General features: G+C 38.2%; 1 protein-coding gene across 4 annotated transcripts; it reads left to right on the top strand.

Moving 5' to 3' along the window:
- Positions 1-3,527: 3,527 nt before the first annotated feature.
- Positions 3,528-14,771, top strand: LOC108970042 (P protein). Of its 4 annotated transcripts, XM_018935145.1 has the most exons (12): positions 3,528-3,629; positions 3,740-3,960; positions 6,790-7,282; positions 11,463-11,604; positions 11,662-11,897; positions 11,983-12,146; positions 12,206-12,478; positions 12,536-12,855; positions 12,913-13,051; positions 13,386-14,208; positions 14,271-14,364; positions 14,441-14,771. In XM_018935145.1, the coding sequence occupies exons 3-12, from the start codon at positions 7,039-7,041 to the stop codon at positions 14,529-14,531; spliced, it is 2,526 nt and encodes an 841-aa protein (XP_018790690.1). In that variant the 5' UTR covers positions 3,528-3,629; positions 3,740-3,960; positions 6,790-7,038; the 3' UTR covers positions 14,532-14,771. The 4 variants fall into 4 exon arrangements, with proteins under 4 accessions (XP_018790690.1, XP_018790689.1, XP_018790688.1 ...); XM_018935144.1 differs by lacking the exon at positions 3,740-3,960; XM_018935143.1 differs by lacking the exon at positions 3,740-3,960 and having other exon boundaries at positions 6,769-7,282.
- The last annotated feature ends 1,243 nt before the right edge of the window (positions 14,772-16,014 follow it).

The following is a 16,014-nucleotide window of genomic DNA, read 5'->3' as shown; positions in this document are numbered from 1 at the left end:
GTCAATAAGTGATTTGTGTTAGACAAGAGTGTTTACAGACACGTATTTATGTTAACAAAAACAATTTTGATTGACATATTATACCATACATGATTACGCCAACTTGTTTTTGGGTCAAAGGACTTGCAGCCAGTTGTGTTACCACATTTAGGCCACAGGTGAGTACAAAAGTATAGAAAAATGGCTATTAAAAATTTTATTTTTAGAATATTTGAACATTTAATTTATTTCCAAAAATAATTTATTTAAGATTTACTAAAATTGTTATAAAAATAAAAATTAACCAAATATAAAAATTCTCTCCTTCTAAGTAAGTTCACATATTTCTTCAATAATTCATGCGCACCCTTCTACTTATTAGCAACGCAAATAAGTGCATATGTCTCGTATTTAGGCACATCTGTCGTGATTTTTCAATAATTTATAATTTACTGTCTATAAACGTCCAGTTGCATTCGTCACCGGCAAATATGGTTTTTTATGAATTAAAAGTCATTCATACGCCATGTTGAACCATATAAATAAGTAATAACAGCCTAGCACGCAAGCAGAATAACATCAACACCTATGCATTGGCAATGAAAAAATTTACAACAAACTATTTAGTGAGTTCAATGGAGCCCCTAGAGGTATTTATGTGCATGTCAGTGCTTGGTCAACATTAAGAGAACCTTGCTTAAGAATGCGCGAAAGCCACGTCAATATTCATAGGCTAATCAAAACAGCAACAAGTGATTTTTTGAGAGGTCTCTAAACACGCCAGAAAATATTGTTATGAATTAAATATGAAATCAATGAACACGCAAATGTTGTAGTTCTATATAAGTGTTTACTTTGATAAAAAGGCAATTAGAGGCTCAAAGCTTTCATATTTTTTTAGCGAGGCATTAATGCTTTGTTGTATTTTTCATTTGAATTTCTGATTAAAAACTGAAAACCGACAAGTTTTATTTACTAAAAGGATCAAAAATAATTAGTGGAGAGCTTTCATCGCTTAAAGCGATTTCAAAGCTCTCAATATAATTCAATACACTCGGCGATACAAAATTTCGGAATCAAAATTCAGTCACTATTAGTTAATAAAGCTTTCAGGGCTTTCTCAAGCTTTTTTATACTCTCGCAACAAAGTTTCTAAAGAGAGTATTATAGTTGTGTTCACATAACGGTTGTTTGTAAGTCCTAAAACTAAAAGAGTCAGATATAGGGTTATATATACCAAAGTGATCAGGGTGACGAGTAGAGTTGAAATCCGGATGTCTGTCTGTCCGTCCGTCCGTCTGTCCGTGCAAGCTGTAACTTGAGTAAAAATTGAGATATCATGATGAAACTTGGTACACGTATTTCTTGGCTCCATAAGAAGGTTAAATTCGAAGATGGGCGAAATCGGCCCACTGCCACGCCCACAAAATGGCGGAAACCGAAAACCTATAGAATGTCATAACTAAGCCGTAAATAGAGATATTAAAATGAAATTTGGCACAAAGGATCGCACTAGGGAGGGGCATATTCGGACGTAATTTTTTTGGAAAAGTGGGCGTGGCCCCGGCCCCTACTAACTTTTTTCTACATATCTCGAAAACTACTATAGCCATGTCAACCAAACTGTATAGAGTCGTTTCTTTTAGGCATTTCCATATACAGTTCAAAAATGGCAGAAGTCGGACAATAACCACGCCCACCTCCCATACAAAGGTTATGTTGAAAATCACTAAAAGTGCGTTAACCGACTAACATAAAACGTCAGAAACACTAAATTTTACGGAAGAAATGTCAGAAGGAAGCTGCATCCAGGTTTTTTGTTTTAAATTGAAAATGGGCGTGGCGTCGCCCACTTATGGACCAAAAACCATATCTCAGGAAGTACTCAACCGATTTCAATGAAATTCGGTATATAATATTTTCTTAATACCATGATGACATATACCAAATATGGGTGAAATTGGTTCACAACCACGCCTGAAATCTCGATTATCACTTTATCATGCGAGAGTATAAAATGTTCGGTGACACCCGAACTTAGCCCTTCCTTACTTGTTTGTAATGCATTTGTAGAACTTGACGGTATAAAAGTTCGGTATCAAAATGCAGATACTGTTTGTTAATAATGCTTGCAGAACTTTGGTTAGCTTTAAAGTTTTTTTCGTAATGCATTTGTAGAACTTTTTGAATGAATGAAAGCTGCAAGCCAATATCTTATCTAAAACTCCTATAGAATAAATCACATTGCCGTTTAAAGTCTACAAAGCGCTTTGACCCCATTACAAATTTTTTGAGACGGCCGAAGTTAACTTCAGTCTTGCAAAGGCTGGAGCATGGAGGAGAAAGTGTCTGGACGTTTTTACCCGTTTCGACGGGGTCGTATCAAAGGAAGGGTTAGAAGGGCATGCGAAGAGGTGGCTAGTGTTATACGAGGACTCAATGCTCGCTGTACGTAAGTTTGATACTATTTTGGATAAGTACGAGTTTAAGCTGCTAAAATATTCAGAACGAAGATGCGCAAGAGTCACTTTCTTTTCTTGCGACAACTGGAACTTTCCGTCTTCAATGGATGGTGGTTTGACTCAAAGGCTACCTCATCGGCTTTGTAAATGCTAACCAGCCCGCCATGATCAGGAACTAAAACGAGTCTGATGATGAATTAGCTTGGAGTTATTTTAAGTGAGGACAGACTTTCCTTGACTAGCTTCGAGCGCACAGTTAGCCAGCTCAGCGCTAGTATTTAAGTACAGCTATCGGTCTGCTATCCTTCTATCGGAGTGAATACTCTTCTCTGTGAAAGCGGCTGCTACTTTAATAGCAGCTGACAAACATTACAATGGTACAGTAGCCTAAAGTCTATATTGAAGGAGAGCTCCATATAGCACTGTTAGATCAATAATTGAACTCTACATCTCCTACAATTTGATTTACTTTCTTAACAACATTTATTTACTTACAGATTTAGCTCGCAGACATATTAGGGACAACGAAGGTAGCACGAAATACGCTTGGGAACCACTGTTCTCACATCGTTTAAGCTTTTTTGTAAGCTTTTCGTGCAAAAACTACCATTGAGCACTTACAAATTCATTGTCAGTGCCAAGTTGGTACACACAACTACAATTTGTTGATTGTTTGACAGGCTTCACCGGTCAAATAAACACATGTTGAACTTTTCGAAAGCTCTTTGGCACACGAAAGTTTACGATTTCGAGCTTTCTATGGCAGTGGGGGCGTGCTAACTACCAGCGCCGTGTTGAAGGCGTGTTTTCACGCTGGAAGCAGTTAGTAACGCTGTTGCTCGGCTGCAGCTACGCCGACTGCCGCTGCCACGAACGTGAAGCCTGCGCACACGTACCGAGCAAGCGGTAGGAAAGCAAAACCCACATATCGTCAGCGACACTTGGAAGTGTGCAAAGTTTGTTTTCGGGGGTAGCGCCACGCGCAGCTGCGACGCTGTAGCAACAGCGACTAGCACGACGACGGCACATAGAAACCGTTGAAATGCTGTGCCGCGCAGCGAATTCAAATTAGTCGTGTGGCAAGCGCTGACTGCTAAAGTTGCGAAATTTTTCGTGAAAATGCAAACGAAGATTATTTCAAGTTCACAAATCAGCTGTTGAGTCGCGGCAGAAATTTACTGTTTGCAAGTATATATGTGTAAATAAGTTTTTGGTATATGTGTGTGTGTGTGTACAAAAATAAATGAAAAATCTTTTCTGTTGCTGATTAAAATGCAATGAATTGTTGTCGTGGTGAGGTTACTTACAGAAAGTGAAAAGAAAATATAAATAAATTAAACGCGGAAGATTCCCTCTGGAAACTGCAAGAATAAACATAAATAAATATAAAGAAAAAGAAATAAGTTTATAGTATTTTTAAGTAAAAACTTTATAATTCACACACAATAGCTTCAAGTCACTTCTCGACTTCTCGTCTTTGCAGACCTGCGAAAAAGCTGTTTAAAGCAGAAATAAATCGGTAAATTAATATACAAAAGCCTGCGTAACATTTGGAGCATTGCGTCATGACATACGCGTATTGAGCGCGAAGAATAAGAATGCACAAGAAGAATGTCTTTTTTTGTTGACATTCATCGCTTGTTTCTACGAACATTTGAAGGCGTGAACCGTTACACCTTCGCGAACATTTTTGTCGTTCCAAATTGAGGTTGCTTCGTTCAAAGTTATCTTATAAAAAGTAATGCAAACGGACATAACTTTTTTATTATTTATTATTGTGTACCACTTGCTCCCAGACCCTAATTGTAAAATTGGATACGTATTTTTTAAGCTTGCCACGATGCCTGGAGCACCTAGAAGGAAGCGTTATAGACCATATAAAATAAATATATAAATGATCAGCTTCAAGAGCTGCGGCGATTTAGCCATGTCCGTCTATCTGTCCATTCGCCCGTCGGTATGTATCTACCCATAGTTTTTGAGAAACCTATATTAAATTTTATCTTTTTCGCACCAAGAAGCTGTTCTTTTGTCGGAACAGCCGATATTGGGGCACTATAGCATATAGCTGTCATACAAACTGAACTATCAAAGTCATGTCCTTGTATGAAAAACTTTTTTATGTGTTTAAAATATTGAGGAAATTTTACGTGGATTATTGTCTAAGGCAACACAACAATCTCGGAATATATTATTCAGATCTCCTAAGTGAAAACGACTGACTTCGCCCCAGCAAATTGATAAATTCCAATATACTGCTAAGTGCTGTTGATGTAATCCATATTTGGAAACATGGATCCAAGGGCCTTTATTCTGCGCCTACAGATGGCTGTGCAGTCAATGAGTAGGTGTTCTGAAGTCTCAGACTCCAACTCAAAAAACCGGCATTTCGAACAATAAGCTAGACCCATGATATATAACATATTCTTCAGATTACAATTACCAGTGCAGAAGGCGACAAGTAGCCTGAGTTTTTCCCTTGTCAGGTTGATTACATATTTCAACCTTTTAGGGTTGTAATCACCCATTGGCAACTTGGAGCATGCCTAGAAGATGTTGTCAATACTTTTCTCTACCGACTGTAATAAATTGGTTTAACGAGTTTCAACGAAGTTGCTTTTTATCGGTTTTTGATGAACCACACTCAGATGCCCTGAAAATGTTTTTCACCGATGACAATTTAACAATGTTGTATTCGCAGACCGCTGATTGAAGCTGAAGTGCCCAAATATATGAGACTCGAAAGACCATGCGGGTCATATTCAGCATCAAATATTCGACATGAGAAACCTGTTGGCGCGTTGGATATCGCGTTTGATCACTACGATAAATAGGTGCAGTTGTAAGATCATTTGCCAGCATTATTTGACCTAGTTTAAGCGCAATCCGATGGATTGGACCAAGTAAATGTTTAAAAAGTGAACATCACTCAGCGAACCTGCTTCGAAGATGGTGAAGACTGTTCTATCGGCCACAAAGTTATGGGTCACCTTTGGCTGGGATTCACAAGCTGTGATCAACATCGACTACCTCGAGAAGATCAAAATGGAGAACGAGACAGGGGCTTTACCTCTGGCTTTATCGACGCCATATTTCTTTAATTAAGGCTTTGAGCTTCTTCGTTTTTTATCGAATTCTCCAGATTTTGCTACATGTGACCTTTTTTGTTTCTTAATTTAAAAAATATCATTCGCCCTTTCGTTGGTCTACTCTTCACATCTATGGAAATATATTTTTTAGACGGGCTTAAGACGTTACACAGGTTTCATGGCTTCAAAAGAATGTGTATTATTTACATATTTAATAAGGATATATCATTAAAAAGTTGCACCCTCGAAGTCAGCTTTATAGTCCCTTAAAACTTTAAACGCGTTCTTCTGGAAATTGTGTTTTCCAAGTCGAATGTCCAGATTTCTCGCGAACTACTCAACCGATATTTTTGCTTGAGGAAGCCGATATATCTACTTAAGATGTTGGAGCGTCACTGCATCAAGTCTATCGAACTGAAAGGCGATATAGATATAGGATTATAAATAACTAAATGATTACAATGACGAGAAAAGTTGAAATCCGGGTGACTTTTTAACTGCCCGTCCGTCCGTGGAAGCTGTAACTTGGGTAAAAATTAAGATATCTCGTTGAAACTTGGCATGTGGGTTTCCTAGTACAACAAGATTTTGAGTTCATACCTATACCGAAAATTTATAAAGTGCTGTAACTAAGCACAAATTTAGGATATAAAACAGGGGATCACAGTAACAAGGGACACCTGTGAAAAAATTTCGAAAAAGTGAGCATGCCCCGCGCTTTAAGAAGTTTAATGCACATATCTCCTAAAATATTAAAGCTACAATAACCAAATTTACTGTGTGCAAAAATGGATAAAATCGGAAGGTAATGCCAGAAGTAAAATTATTTTTATTGTGTTTGTAAAAATATCTCAGACGAATTCGTTCAATAATAAATATAAATATTGAAAAATAAAATCTTTACCAATACTAGAAACAACGAAGAAAAATAATTTTAAAATACAATGTGGAAACAGCAATTAAATTAAACGCATATGTTTTTGTGTGTATATATATAATATGTATATATATACATATATATATATATATATAAACAAGTGTGTCTAAAAGCAATCCGCCACTGTCAGTGTCAGTGGAATGGGAATTGACATTGGCCGCAGCAGTGACGAGCGCACGTATCCGCATAGAAAATTATAAAAGAAATAGAAAAAAGAAATAAATTTCAATGCCTTCGTCGTTTTAAATTCACTACACGAACACATAAACAAAACAAACTACTTTAATTCCATTTTAATTAGTTAAAATACACATACACACAGGAACATCTTGAGCCGCCACAGACAACAAATGCCTTTGTGCTTAACTATTTTAATTGTGATTAAGTGTTAAATAAACAATGTCGTCGCGTGTGTGAGCGTGTATGGAGCACGCGTGCGCTACCGCAGTGGAAGAATCTAACGTATTTCTAAGATAAGATAGTCGCCAACGAACCAACAACCACCCACCTGTTAACCCACCGACTGATTTTACACGTAAATCAACTCAGCTGCTCATCTTTAGCCGCGAATATGGGCTTAAAGGATAAAATACGCGTGTTGAAGAATGGTGCCAGCCCCATACACAGCCCCGCCCACGTCGCCGCCAGCACACCAACGAAGAGTGCTGATCTGTTGAAGCCGCATTCCAGTCGCAATCTCATGGCACCTGGCCAGGTCACCGAGCAGACGCTGCAGGTGTGGCGCGCTCTGCCGCCACAAATACGACACGATCCGAGCATGGTGTCCTTTCAAATGGAAAATGAGCGTTTGCATGGTAGGTGAACAAAGAAAAATGCAATCTATTGTATTTATAGTGCATTTAGCATGTTGGCGAAAGCAAAAAAAAAAAAATGCGCTGTAAGCAACTAATTGATTGGCGAAAACTTCAGGGGAAATATTTATACTTTTAGTTCTTCAGTGTCAAGTTTAAATTTAGATATTTGAGTGCAAAAAATGCAAAGTTCAAGGCTAACTTAAATAAAGGAAAAAATGTTTTACTTACGCATGCAAAAACAAATTTCTTTTATCTTATAGTTATGAATAGAATTTTGTGGGCGAAGCTGTTAAGGCGAATTACCACGCCCAAATCATTAGTAGTTAAGTGGGAACGGTGGATGTCTGACGCCGCGTATAGGCTTAAAGGAGGCCCATTGAGAAACCATCCGGGCTAAAATCACTCCTTTATGTTCTCTCTCACCCTGAGGTTCTTATGTCTTTCTCAAGAAACCCTCGTCAGATAGCTGCTTATGTCCTCTCTCACCCTGAGGTCCTTATGAAGTCTATCAATACAAAAAGTTGTTTTTTGCAACCTCCGAGTCTTTCTCAAGAAACCCTCGTCAGATAGCTGCCTCTTCCTTTTTTATAAAAAGATTTGCATTCGCATAGAAGATGTTCTAAAATCTCCCTTTCTTCTACCTCTTGACAGCTTCTACAATAGTTGTATTCGCCGTTGCCGCAGATTTTTTCTCTCGGTAACTCTGATGTAGTCAACGTCCATGCCTCGGCTCCACATAGCACGGCGGGGATGGTGAGTGACCCATATTAGAGTTCTTACATAATTCCTTTTTAATTTCAATACCCGGTATGTGCGTCCCATAATATGTTCATGCCATGCTTGTCGGCTTGTTGAGCAAGTTAACGAGTGACTCCATCAGGACTCAACTATATCTATGAGTATAACATGTGTGTCAACTAAATATCTACAAGTTGCCAGTCATCCCCTCTCTTTTAGATTCTAATTTGAGGTTGGAGCCTGCTCTGGCTAGTTCATCTGCTTCAATGTTACCAAAAATATATCTACTTTATGTACTGGAACCCTTTGCAGGTTTTCGTGAAATTGTATGTTAGATCTACTAAGTGATCTCTTGTTATTCTTTGACTATCTTCAATGACTAAGAAACTTAAGTGAAATTAACGCCTCTTGACCATCGGTATATTTAAGTATATATATTTTTTTGAACACATTTTGTTTCAGAAAAAAGGCTTACTTTAATTGTGATCTCCGCTTGGAAGGCATTGCCGTTGTCTGGTCGTATGAAGTCACATTATAAAGACTAAGAATATGTCTAAGTCCAAAGTTTGGGTTTGCCAAGATATTGCTCTTTTCTTCCGCACTTTTATTAAGTTTAAGCTCATTTGTTTAAATTTTTTGTCAATTTTTTCACTTAACGCCAATGTTCATATCTCCTTTTGTCTTTACTGCCGATTTGAAATGTGATTGTTTATTCAGGCCTTTGACTGATCATGTTCATCGACGAAGAAGTAAAATGAAATAGTGTTGGACATACAAAACAGAAAATGATATTATGTGATATTATGATTTCTGAACATTTAGTCTATCGAAAATTTACTTGTTGAGATCTGATTGTATTTTATAAAGAGTAGAAAGAGCGTAATCTGTAATCTTGCTGTCTTTGATTTGTTGAACCATAGATCGTGGCGAATCGAACAAGCAACTGGTATAAGTCTAATATTTGGTATAACGAATTATAGTTAGATTAGCAGGTGGTCATGCTATTATAACAATATTATTCTGTACTCGACTCAGTGAGCCTTAGATATTGGAGAATTGAACAAGCAACTGGTATAATTAAAATATATTGGTATAATTAAAATGAGGGAAAAGGTAGCGAGTATATCATTTAGAAAATGTAACGTTTTAAAAAGGGAGCAGATTTCCATTATCACCTGCAGAATATTGATAAATTGTTGCATCCATTCGAGAAATATCCAGGTCAGTTCGGATTATGCAGAACGGACTGCCGTGGGAGCGGCTAGTTTCTTACAGAAGTTGTTAGGTTATGTGTTGATGAGTTTATAGCCATATATGGAGCGTGGCACCATTTAATGTTATCTGAAGGAGATTTCTCATCAAATCTCTGAAAGCTCTAAGTTAAATTTGCTGTTTGGAATTTGTATGATGGTTTCAGAGATTAGTTTGAAAATACGCAAATTCATATCACATCAAGTTTTGCTATATGTTTTAAGATTTCATTCGGTCAGTTTCTGAATTCAAAACCAAATAAGTATAATTTTTTGTCGAGCAGTTGAATATAATTCCAAGTTTATTATCTCAGAACCTTAAGTTAGAATATGCCATAAAAATCCTATATATACTTATTTGCAAATGTCAAATGTTAATTGAGAGTGAAATATGAGCCGACCATTGCTGGGAGTTCCCATAAACCAATCAAATAAAACAATTGTTTGATGTTTATCTTTTGTTTACAAACCTTGTGGCAATTGCTTTTTTGTGTGCCTGTCTAATTTGAGTCGTTAATCAACGCTAGCATTATTGTTGTAACGATAAACGTTACTCTTGTCAACGAGTCGTCGATACTCTACTTCATTTTCCATGCATTTCACGTGGAAGCGTCATTCAATTCCATTTCCCACGCAGTCATTTGCAAGTAGTTAAGGAAGTGGTTAGCAGCACAAGATATGAACGAAGGTTAATTATGCTATAAATATCGGAATTATTGGGGTTTTCATGGACATAAATATATAAGTATATACTACTACATACGCAAATAATGATATCAATATCAAATTTGTGTACAGGCCGCCGTATATTAGGGTGTCAGTTACAGAAGTACTCAAGTGTCCTTATGTCTTTGGCTGAAACACAAATTATTTTTGATTTTATTAGTTTGTACTTGTGTATGTACTCCGGAGCGCGCTAATGCCGTATAATTTGTTGTTGATTGATTGATTCTTTTTTGTGGTATGCGAAAAACTCATTGAGTTCTTCATAGTTTCGACATGAATATCCATTAAATAACTCATATTGATGGCCATATTTTATATTTAGTGTTAAATATAGTATTTACTCTTACTTGGAGTCTATATTTGCTCATAGGAATGTGAATATGTCTCCATTCATATATAAATTTAATATTAAATGGCGTAAAGTAGAAGGTTCCATGAAAATAGAAATATCCTAGACAAATGATTCAGAAAATTTCAAGGTTGATATGTCAAAGGCTTCTATAAAAGTTCTGTTTTACTTAATCTTTTTGAATCAGAAGCATTAGTGAACTATACACAGGACTTTTTCCAACTTAAATGGAGCTTGAGATGTTCCAATATCGTATCTTCTTCTTCTTTAATAGCCCCGCCAATCGTTTCTTATTTTAGCAATTAGGCGTGAATTCGAGATACCATGTGCAGCCACGTCCTGATCTTTCACCTGATCTTTCTGACGGAGTAGAAGTCTTCCTCTTTCTCTTCTTTACTCCGGCGGATGCCGAATACTCTCAGAGGTGGAGAGATTTCATCCATTCGGAGGTCATGACCTAACCCGAACTTTCGCCCGAACTTTTCTCTCGAAAACGCGTAAGGTCGACTCGTCCCGTTGGCAAAAGTTATTCTGCGTTGGATTTCGAGGCTGACATTGTTATTGGTGCTAATACTGTTTAAATGATAGACGAAAGAATTTACGATTTCGAAGTTATGACTGTCAACAGTGACCAACAAGTCCTGAGTGTGACAATTGTTTGCGTGATTGCAGGAAATATTTCGTCTTGTCCACTTTCACTATCAGACTCATTTGGCTTTTTTCCTTATCCAGTCTGGAGAAAGCAGAACTAACCACCTGCTCGATTAAGCTCTGCAGCTCGAATTATTTTCTCCAGCAGTAGATTGAAGGAGTCGCATGATAGAGAGTCGCCTCATTTGGTATCGAACGGCTTGGAGAGGTCCTTTTCCACCTTAACACAGCTTTTGGTATTGCTCAACGTCTCGCATACTTAGAAATATTTTCAGCAGTTTTGGTAAAATTCTATTTCAAAACTCCTCCAATTTAATCGGGTACCAGTCCATGCCTTAGTTGTCTGCTTTTTAGACTTCTTGCAGTAAGATATTTAACTAACGATATAATTGATATCAAAGGTTAATCTCAAAATTTACATAGCAATAAACACCACTTCCATACATTTATATTTTCATACTCACAGGTTCCACAGTGGTCACAGATGATGAGTCCGGCAATGCACATGACTTGGAGTCGAGCTATGAAGACGAGCACAGTTTTGCGGACTCTGAATATATCAACATGAGGAAACTCTCACACGGCCATAATACAGGCGATGAACGAAGGTAAGTAAAGTTAGATAAAACGTAAAACTTAAGATTAGTAACACTTTCATTCATTAGTACCGACGGCGAATGTACACTCTCGGACATCGAAAACTCGACCAACGAAAAGGCAAAAGCGGTTGTGACTCGTGTAGTGGCTAAGCAAAAGTCGAAGGAGCGACGCAAACGTGAACGTTTAATAAAACGTGGCGGACTCTTGGTATTTTGGGTATTTGCAGCGGTTGTGCTAATGATATTTGAAGAGAAGCATTTGTTCGAGAAGACACTGGAAGTGCCGTGGAATAAAACGAAAAGTGAGTGGAAACATTTAAATAGTTAAATCATGTACTATATGACTATAGTATTCAAATGTTCTTATATAAATATGACAAATCGTAGACTTTGTGCTGCCCAAGAATCCCACTGGCGATTTCAAGCTCAAAATATTCGGCACATTCAATGAGACCATGCGCATGTATCAGCATGACGATGCTGGCAAATTTCTATTCGTCCAGCCTCAGCTGTCATATTATGACAAAATAAAGAAGCGACAGGATTATAAGGTATTTATTTGGAGTTATTACAATTAATGTTTGGTATTTTACGAATTTTTTGCTTGTAGAACATTTTACAGCCTTGGCTAATACCGATAGTTTCGGAAACACTCTTTGAGGTGGCGCCTGTCGTTTGGCGCAATCAGACCTACGAAATGCCGGACAATGTTTTGCGAAATCTACAAAAACCGGGCGTGACGTTGCGACTCAGCATGTATACCAATGCTGAGAAGGATTTTGCGATCGAGTTGGTCTACAATCCGCTTATTATTAATAAAAAGATTGGCACACTACTCGCGGCGGGCATATTAATGATCTTCTATGCGTTGCTCGTGTGGGAGGTATGAAGTTAAGGAAAATAAATGTGATCAATAATACAATTTGTATCCTTCTCTCAGGTTTTTCAACGCACCTTTGTGGCCATTGTCTGTTCCATACTCTCAGTCGCGGTGTTGGCTTGTTTCGATGATCGTCCAAATATGGATGAGATCATCGAATGGATGGATATGGAAATGTTGACGTTGTTGTTTTGTATGATGATCATTGTGGGCATTTTGGCGGAGACCGGTGTCTTTGACTATATAGCGGTGTTGGCTTTCGAAACTTCGGGCGGTAAAATTTGGCCCATGATATATTTTCTTTGCTTTATAACATGTTTCGTATCGAGTTTTCTCGATAACGTCACAACGGTTATTTTGATGACGCCGGTGGCCATTCGGTAAGCTCGTCTAAGCTTTTGGGAGGTCATAGTTTTTAATTAGTTTTGTTTTTACAGATTATGCGAAGTGATGAGTTTGGATCCGGTGCCGGTGCTACTCGGTATCATAGTACAATCGAATATTGGTGGCTCTCTGACACCCATTGGTGATCCAATTTCGATCATTATTTGTTCGAATCACTTCTTAACCAAAAATGTAAGTTAAAAAACTTGAAATTAAATGAGAATATAGGTATAGTAGAGCCAGTTGATCCAGTGGTATCAATGAGAGGAAGATCGAAGATCGTAGAATAGAAAAATAATGATCTCTTCGGTTTCTTTGCATCACATATTTCTTATATGTTTGCTTTGGGAACTGATTTTCTTTTCTACGTGGGTTTGGCTCGAAGAGTCCATTCGCAATGCTTATGCGCTTTTGTGGCTAAAGTTTTTGAAACTATAAACACATTTAGAGACCGAGCAAAGTTTAGAATACTAAAATGTTTTGGCACTAACTAATGAATTTTGAACACCTCATTTCCACATTTCAGGGCATCACTTTCACCAAATTCGTCGCCCACACCCTACCCGGCGTCATACTGGTCACCATACAGAGTTGCCTGCATTTGCGTTTCGTCTTTCGCGACCCACAATCGTTGCGTCTCAACGAACCGAAAGAATTTAAGGATTTACGACGCGAAATCAAAGTTTGGCAACGTGCCGCCAATTCACTCTCCTCCTATTCCAAAGATGCCGACCTCGTACGCGCCACATTGCACAAGAAAGTGAAATTGCTGAAACGTACGCTCCGCCGCAAGCAACGTGGTCTGGACTCGAACGACGCCTACACACATACACTGCAGGAGCTCAAGCTCAAGTATCCCATCAAACATAAAATGCTTCTGTTGCAAGCCTGTGCGGCGTTGACATTCGTGCTTGTCTGCTTCTTCGTGCAGTCGGTGCCGAAATGGCGCACGCTACCGCTGGGCTGGCTGGCGCTGCTCGGTGTCATTGCATTGTTGATTATTTTGAATCGTGACGATATGGAGCATCTGTTGCATCGCATCGAATGGACGACATTGCTATTTTTCGCCGCCATGTTTGTCATGATGGAATGCGTGGAGCGTTTGGGTCTCTTCGCCTGTATTGGTGAATTAACGAAAAGGATTATATTATTTGTCGATGAGCGACATCGTCTGGCCATGGCTATATTCATTATATTATGGATATCGGCGTTGGCGTCGGCCGTGCTAGACAGCATACCAGTGACCGCTATGATGGTGCGTGTGGTTGTATCGTTGGTGAGTAGGGAGACTTTGGGTTTGCCGTTGGAGCCGCTGGTGTGGGCGCTAACATTCGGCTCGAGTTTAGGCGGTAGGTGGTTGTGGTTATTATGAAGATGACTTCTATGTTAAAAACAAAATATTTCTTCGCAGGAAATGGCACTTTGTATGGCGCCTCCTCTAATGTGGTCTCGGCCGGCATTGTCGAACAACATGGCTATAAAATAACATTCACGCACTACTTGAAGTGAGTGCAACAACAAACAAATAATATTTAGTCGTTTACTATTATCTCTATGTTTCTCCTTGCTCTCTTGTCGCAGAGTTGTTTTTCCACTGATGCTGGGGCAAATCGTTATCATCACCGCCTATCTCATATGGGCGCACATTATCTTCGAATGGCATAGCGAGTAGTCGCTTCTGGCGCTTTGTAACCAAGCATGAAGTTTACCAGCATTCATTTCAAGGCTATCAGCTGCTAAGCAATTAGTTATAAACACACACATACATACATAAATAAATATATTATATTATAGATAGGCTTAAGCATAAACTATCTGTCAAGTATTTTTATTGAAAATGCTTTACAAGCGTTTGCGTGCTCATTAACTTTTAGTAAGCAGATTTTTTCGCTTTTAGAAATTTTAACCGAAATCTAAGCTGAATTTACATATATACATACATACATATGTGTATTATATTACAATATGTATGTTCTACTATATATGTGATTTTTTATGATTTTATTGTCTACAAATAAGTATATATTATATAAACTTTCTTCCTACTACATGAAGGGAAAACAAAAGTAAATGTTAACAACTTTTTGATTGTGATTTTATTGAAAAAGTTCTTAAGAATTTCTTAATCAGCACTTTAAATAAATATGCAAATTTATCTTATTGTGGTTCGTGAGTTTTATTTTTTCGGTGTTTAATATGAGTTTTCAAAGGTTTTCCAAAAGTATATGGTTATCGTAATGATAGTCCGTATTTACTGCTCTCAGAGGAATTTCCGGAAGCGAAATAGCTGAAGAGATTGCCGAAAGTGTTATCTGGCTGGTGTGCAAAAAGTACGGAAGTCACTAAAAGTTACTATATATAGAATGAAATTTTCGATAGGGGGTGACAGACTGATCATGGCGAGAAGGAGTATCTTAAAGACATACAGGATCGCCAAGCTCATATGCAAGAGATCCGAAGAAAAGCACGCATTCTTTTCACACGATGTAGAAAGAACTGTAGTACGGTTGTTGGGCTAAGATCATATTCGAGCCGGATGGGTAATGACGATACAGGCAGAAAGTGCAAGGAATTAGACATGAGAAAGATGCTACAATAACAACTAAGCTTCTTTTCAACATTATCTAGAATGTATCTTAGATGCAGCAGCTTCGCAGTTCCAGCGGCTAGATATATTATTAAAATTATGTGCAAAAAGCGGTTATGTCCTGTAAGGTGAATACTTTAGCTCAAACTAAACTGAACTAACTGATGAAGGGGTTGGTTGCTTTGTTTAGGAGCTATTGGGAAGCGGTCGGATCTTTAACCAAAAGTTGTGCTTTGGCTTTAGTAAACCGTAGCTAAGCCAAAACTCTTCTATGATCTATTGTCTGGTAGAGGACGCCACAGAAAGATATGTAAGTGGGACGGAGTCGCTGAAGAAGTGAGCTTTTTCATAGATGGATCGAAGCTCAAGTGGATAGTTATAGGAGGAGTTTTATGTCAGGAGCTCTCAAGCTTAGAAGCCTGAAGATGGGAATGCATGGCCACAGCGGAATCATCGGAAATTGGGAAGATGATGAGCTCACAAGAAAGGGTACCCATACCCAAATACTACCAGCATGGAAACGAGCAGGGGCTCCCCTCTCTTCGTACACTCGGGTTTAGGCTTCGCA

The sequence above is a fragment of the Bactrocera latifrons genome, unplaced genomic scaffold (genome assembly GCF_001853355.1).
Source record: "Bactrocera latifrons isolate USDA-ARS-PBARC rearing strain unplaced genomic scaffold, ASM185335v1 scaffold_28, whole genome shotgun sequence".
NCBI lineage: Eukaryota > Metazoa > Arthropoda > Insecta > Diptera > Tephritidae > Bactrocera > Bactrocera latifrons.
Note: the sequence above shows the minus strand (reverse complement) of the source record. Positions and strands in the feature narration are given on the sequence as shown.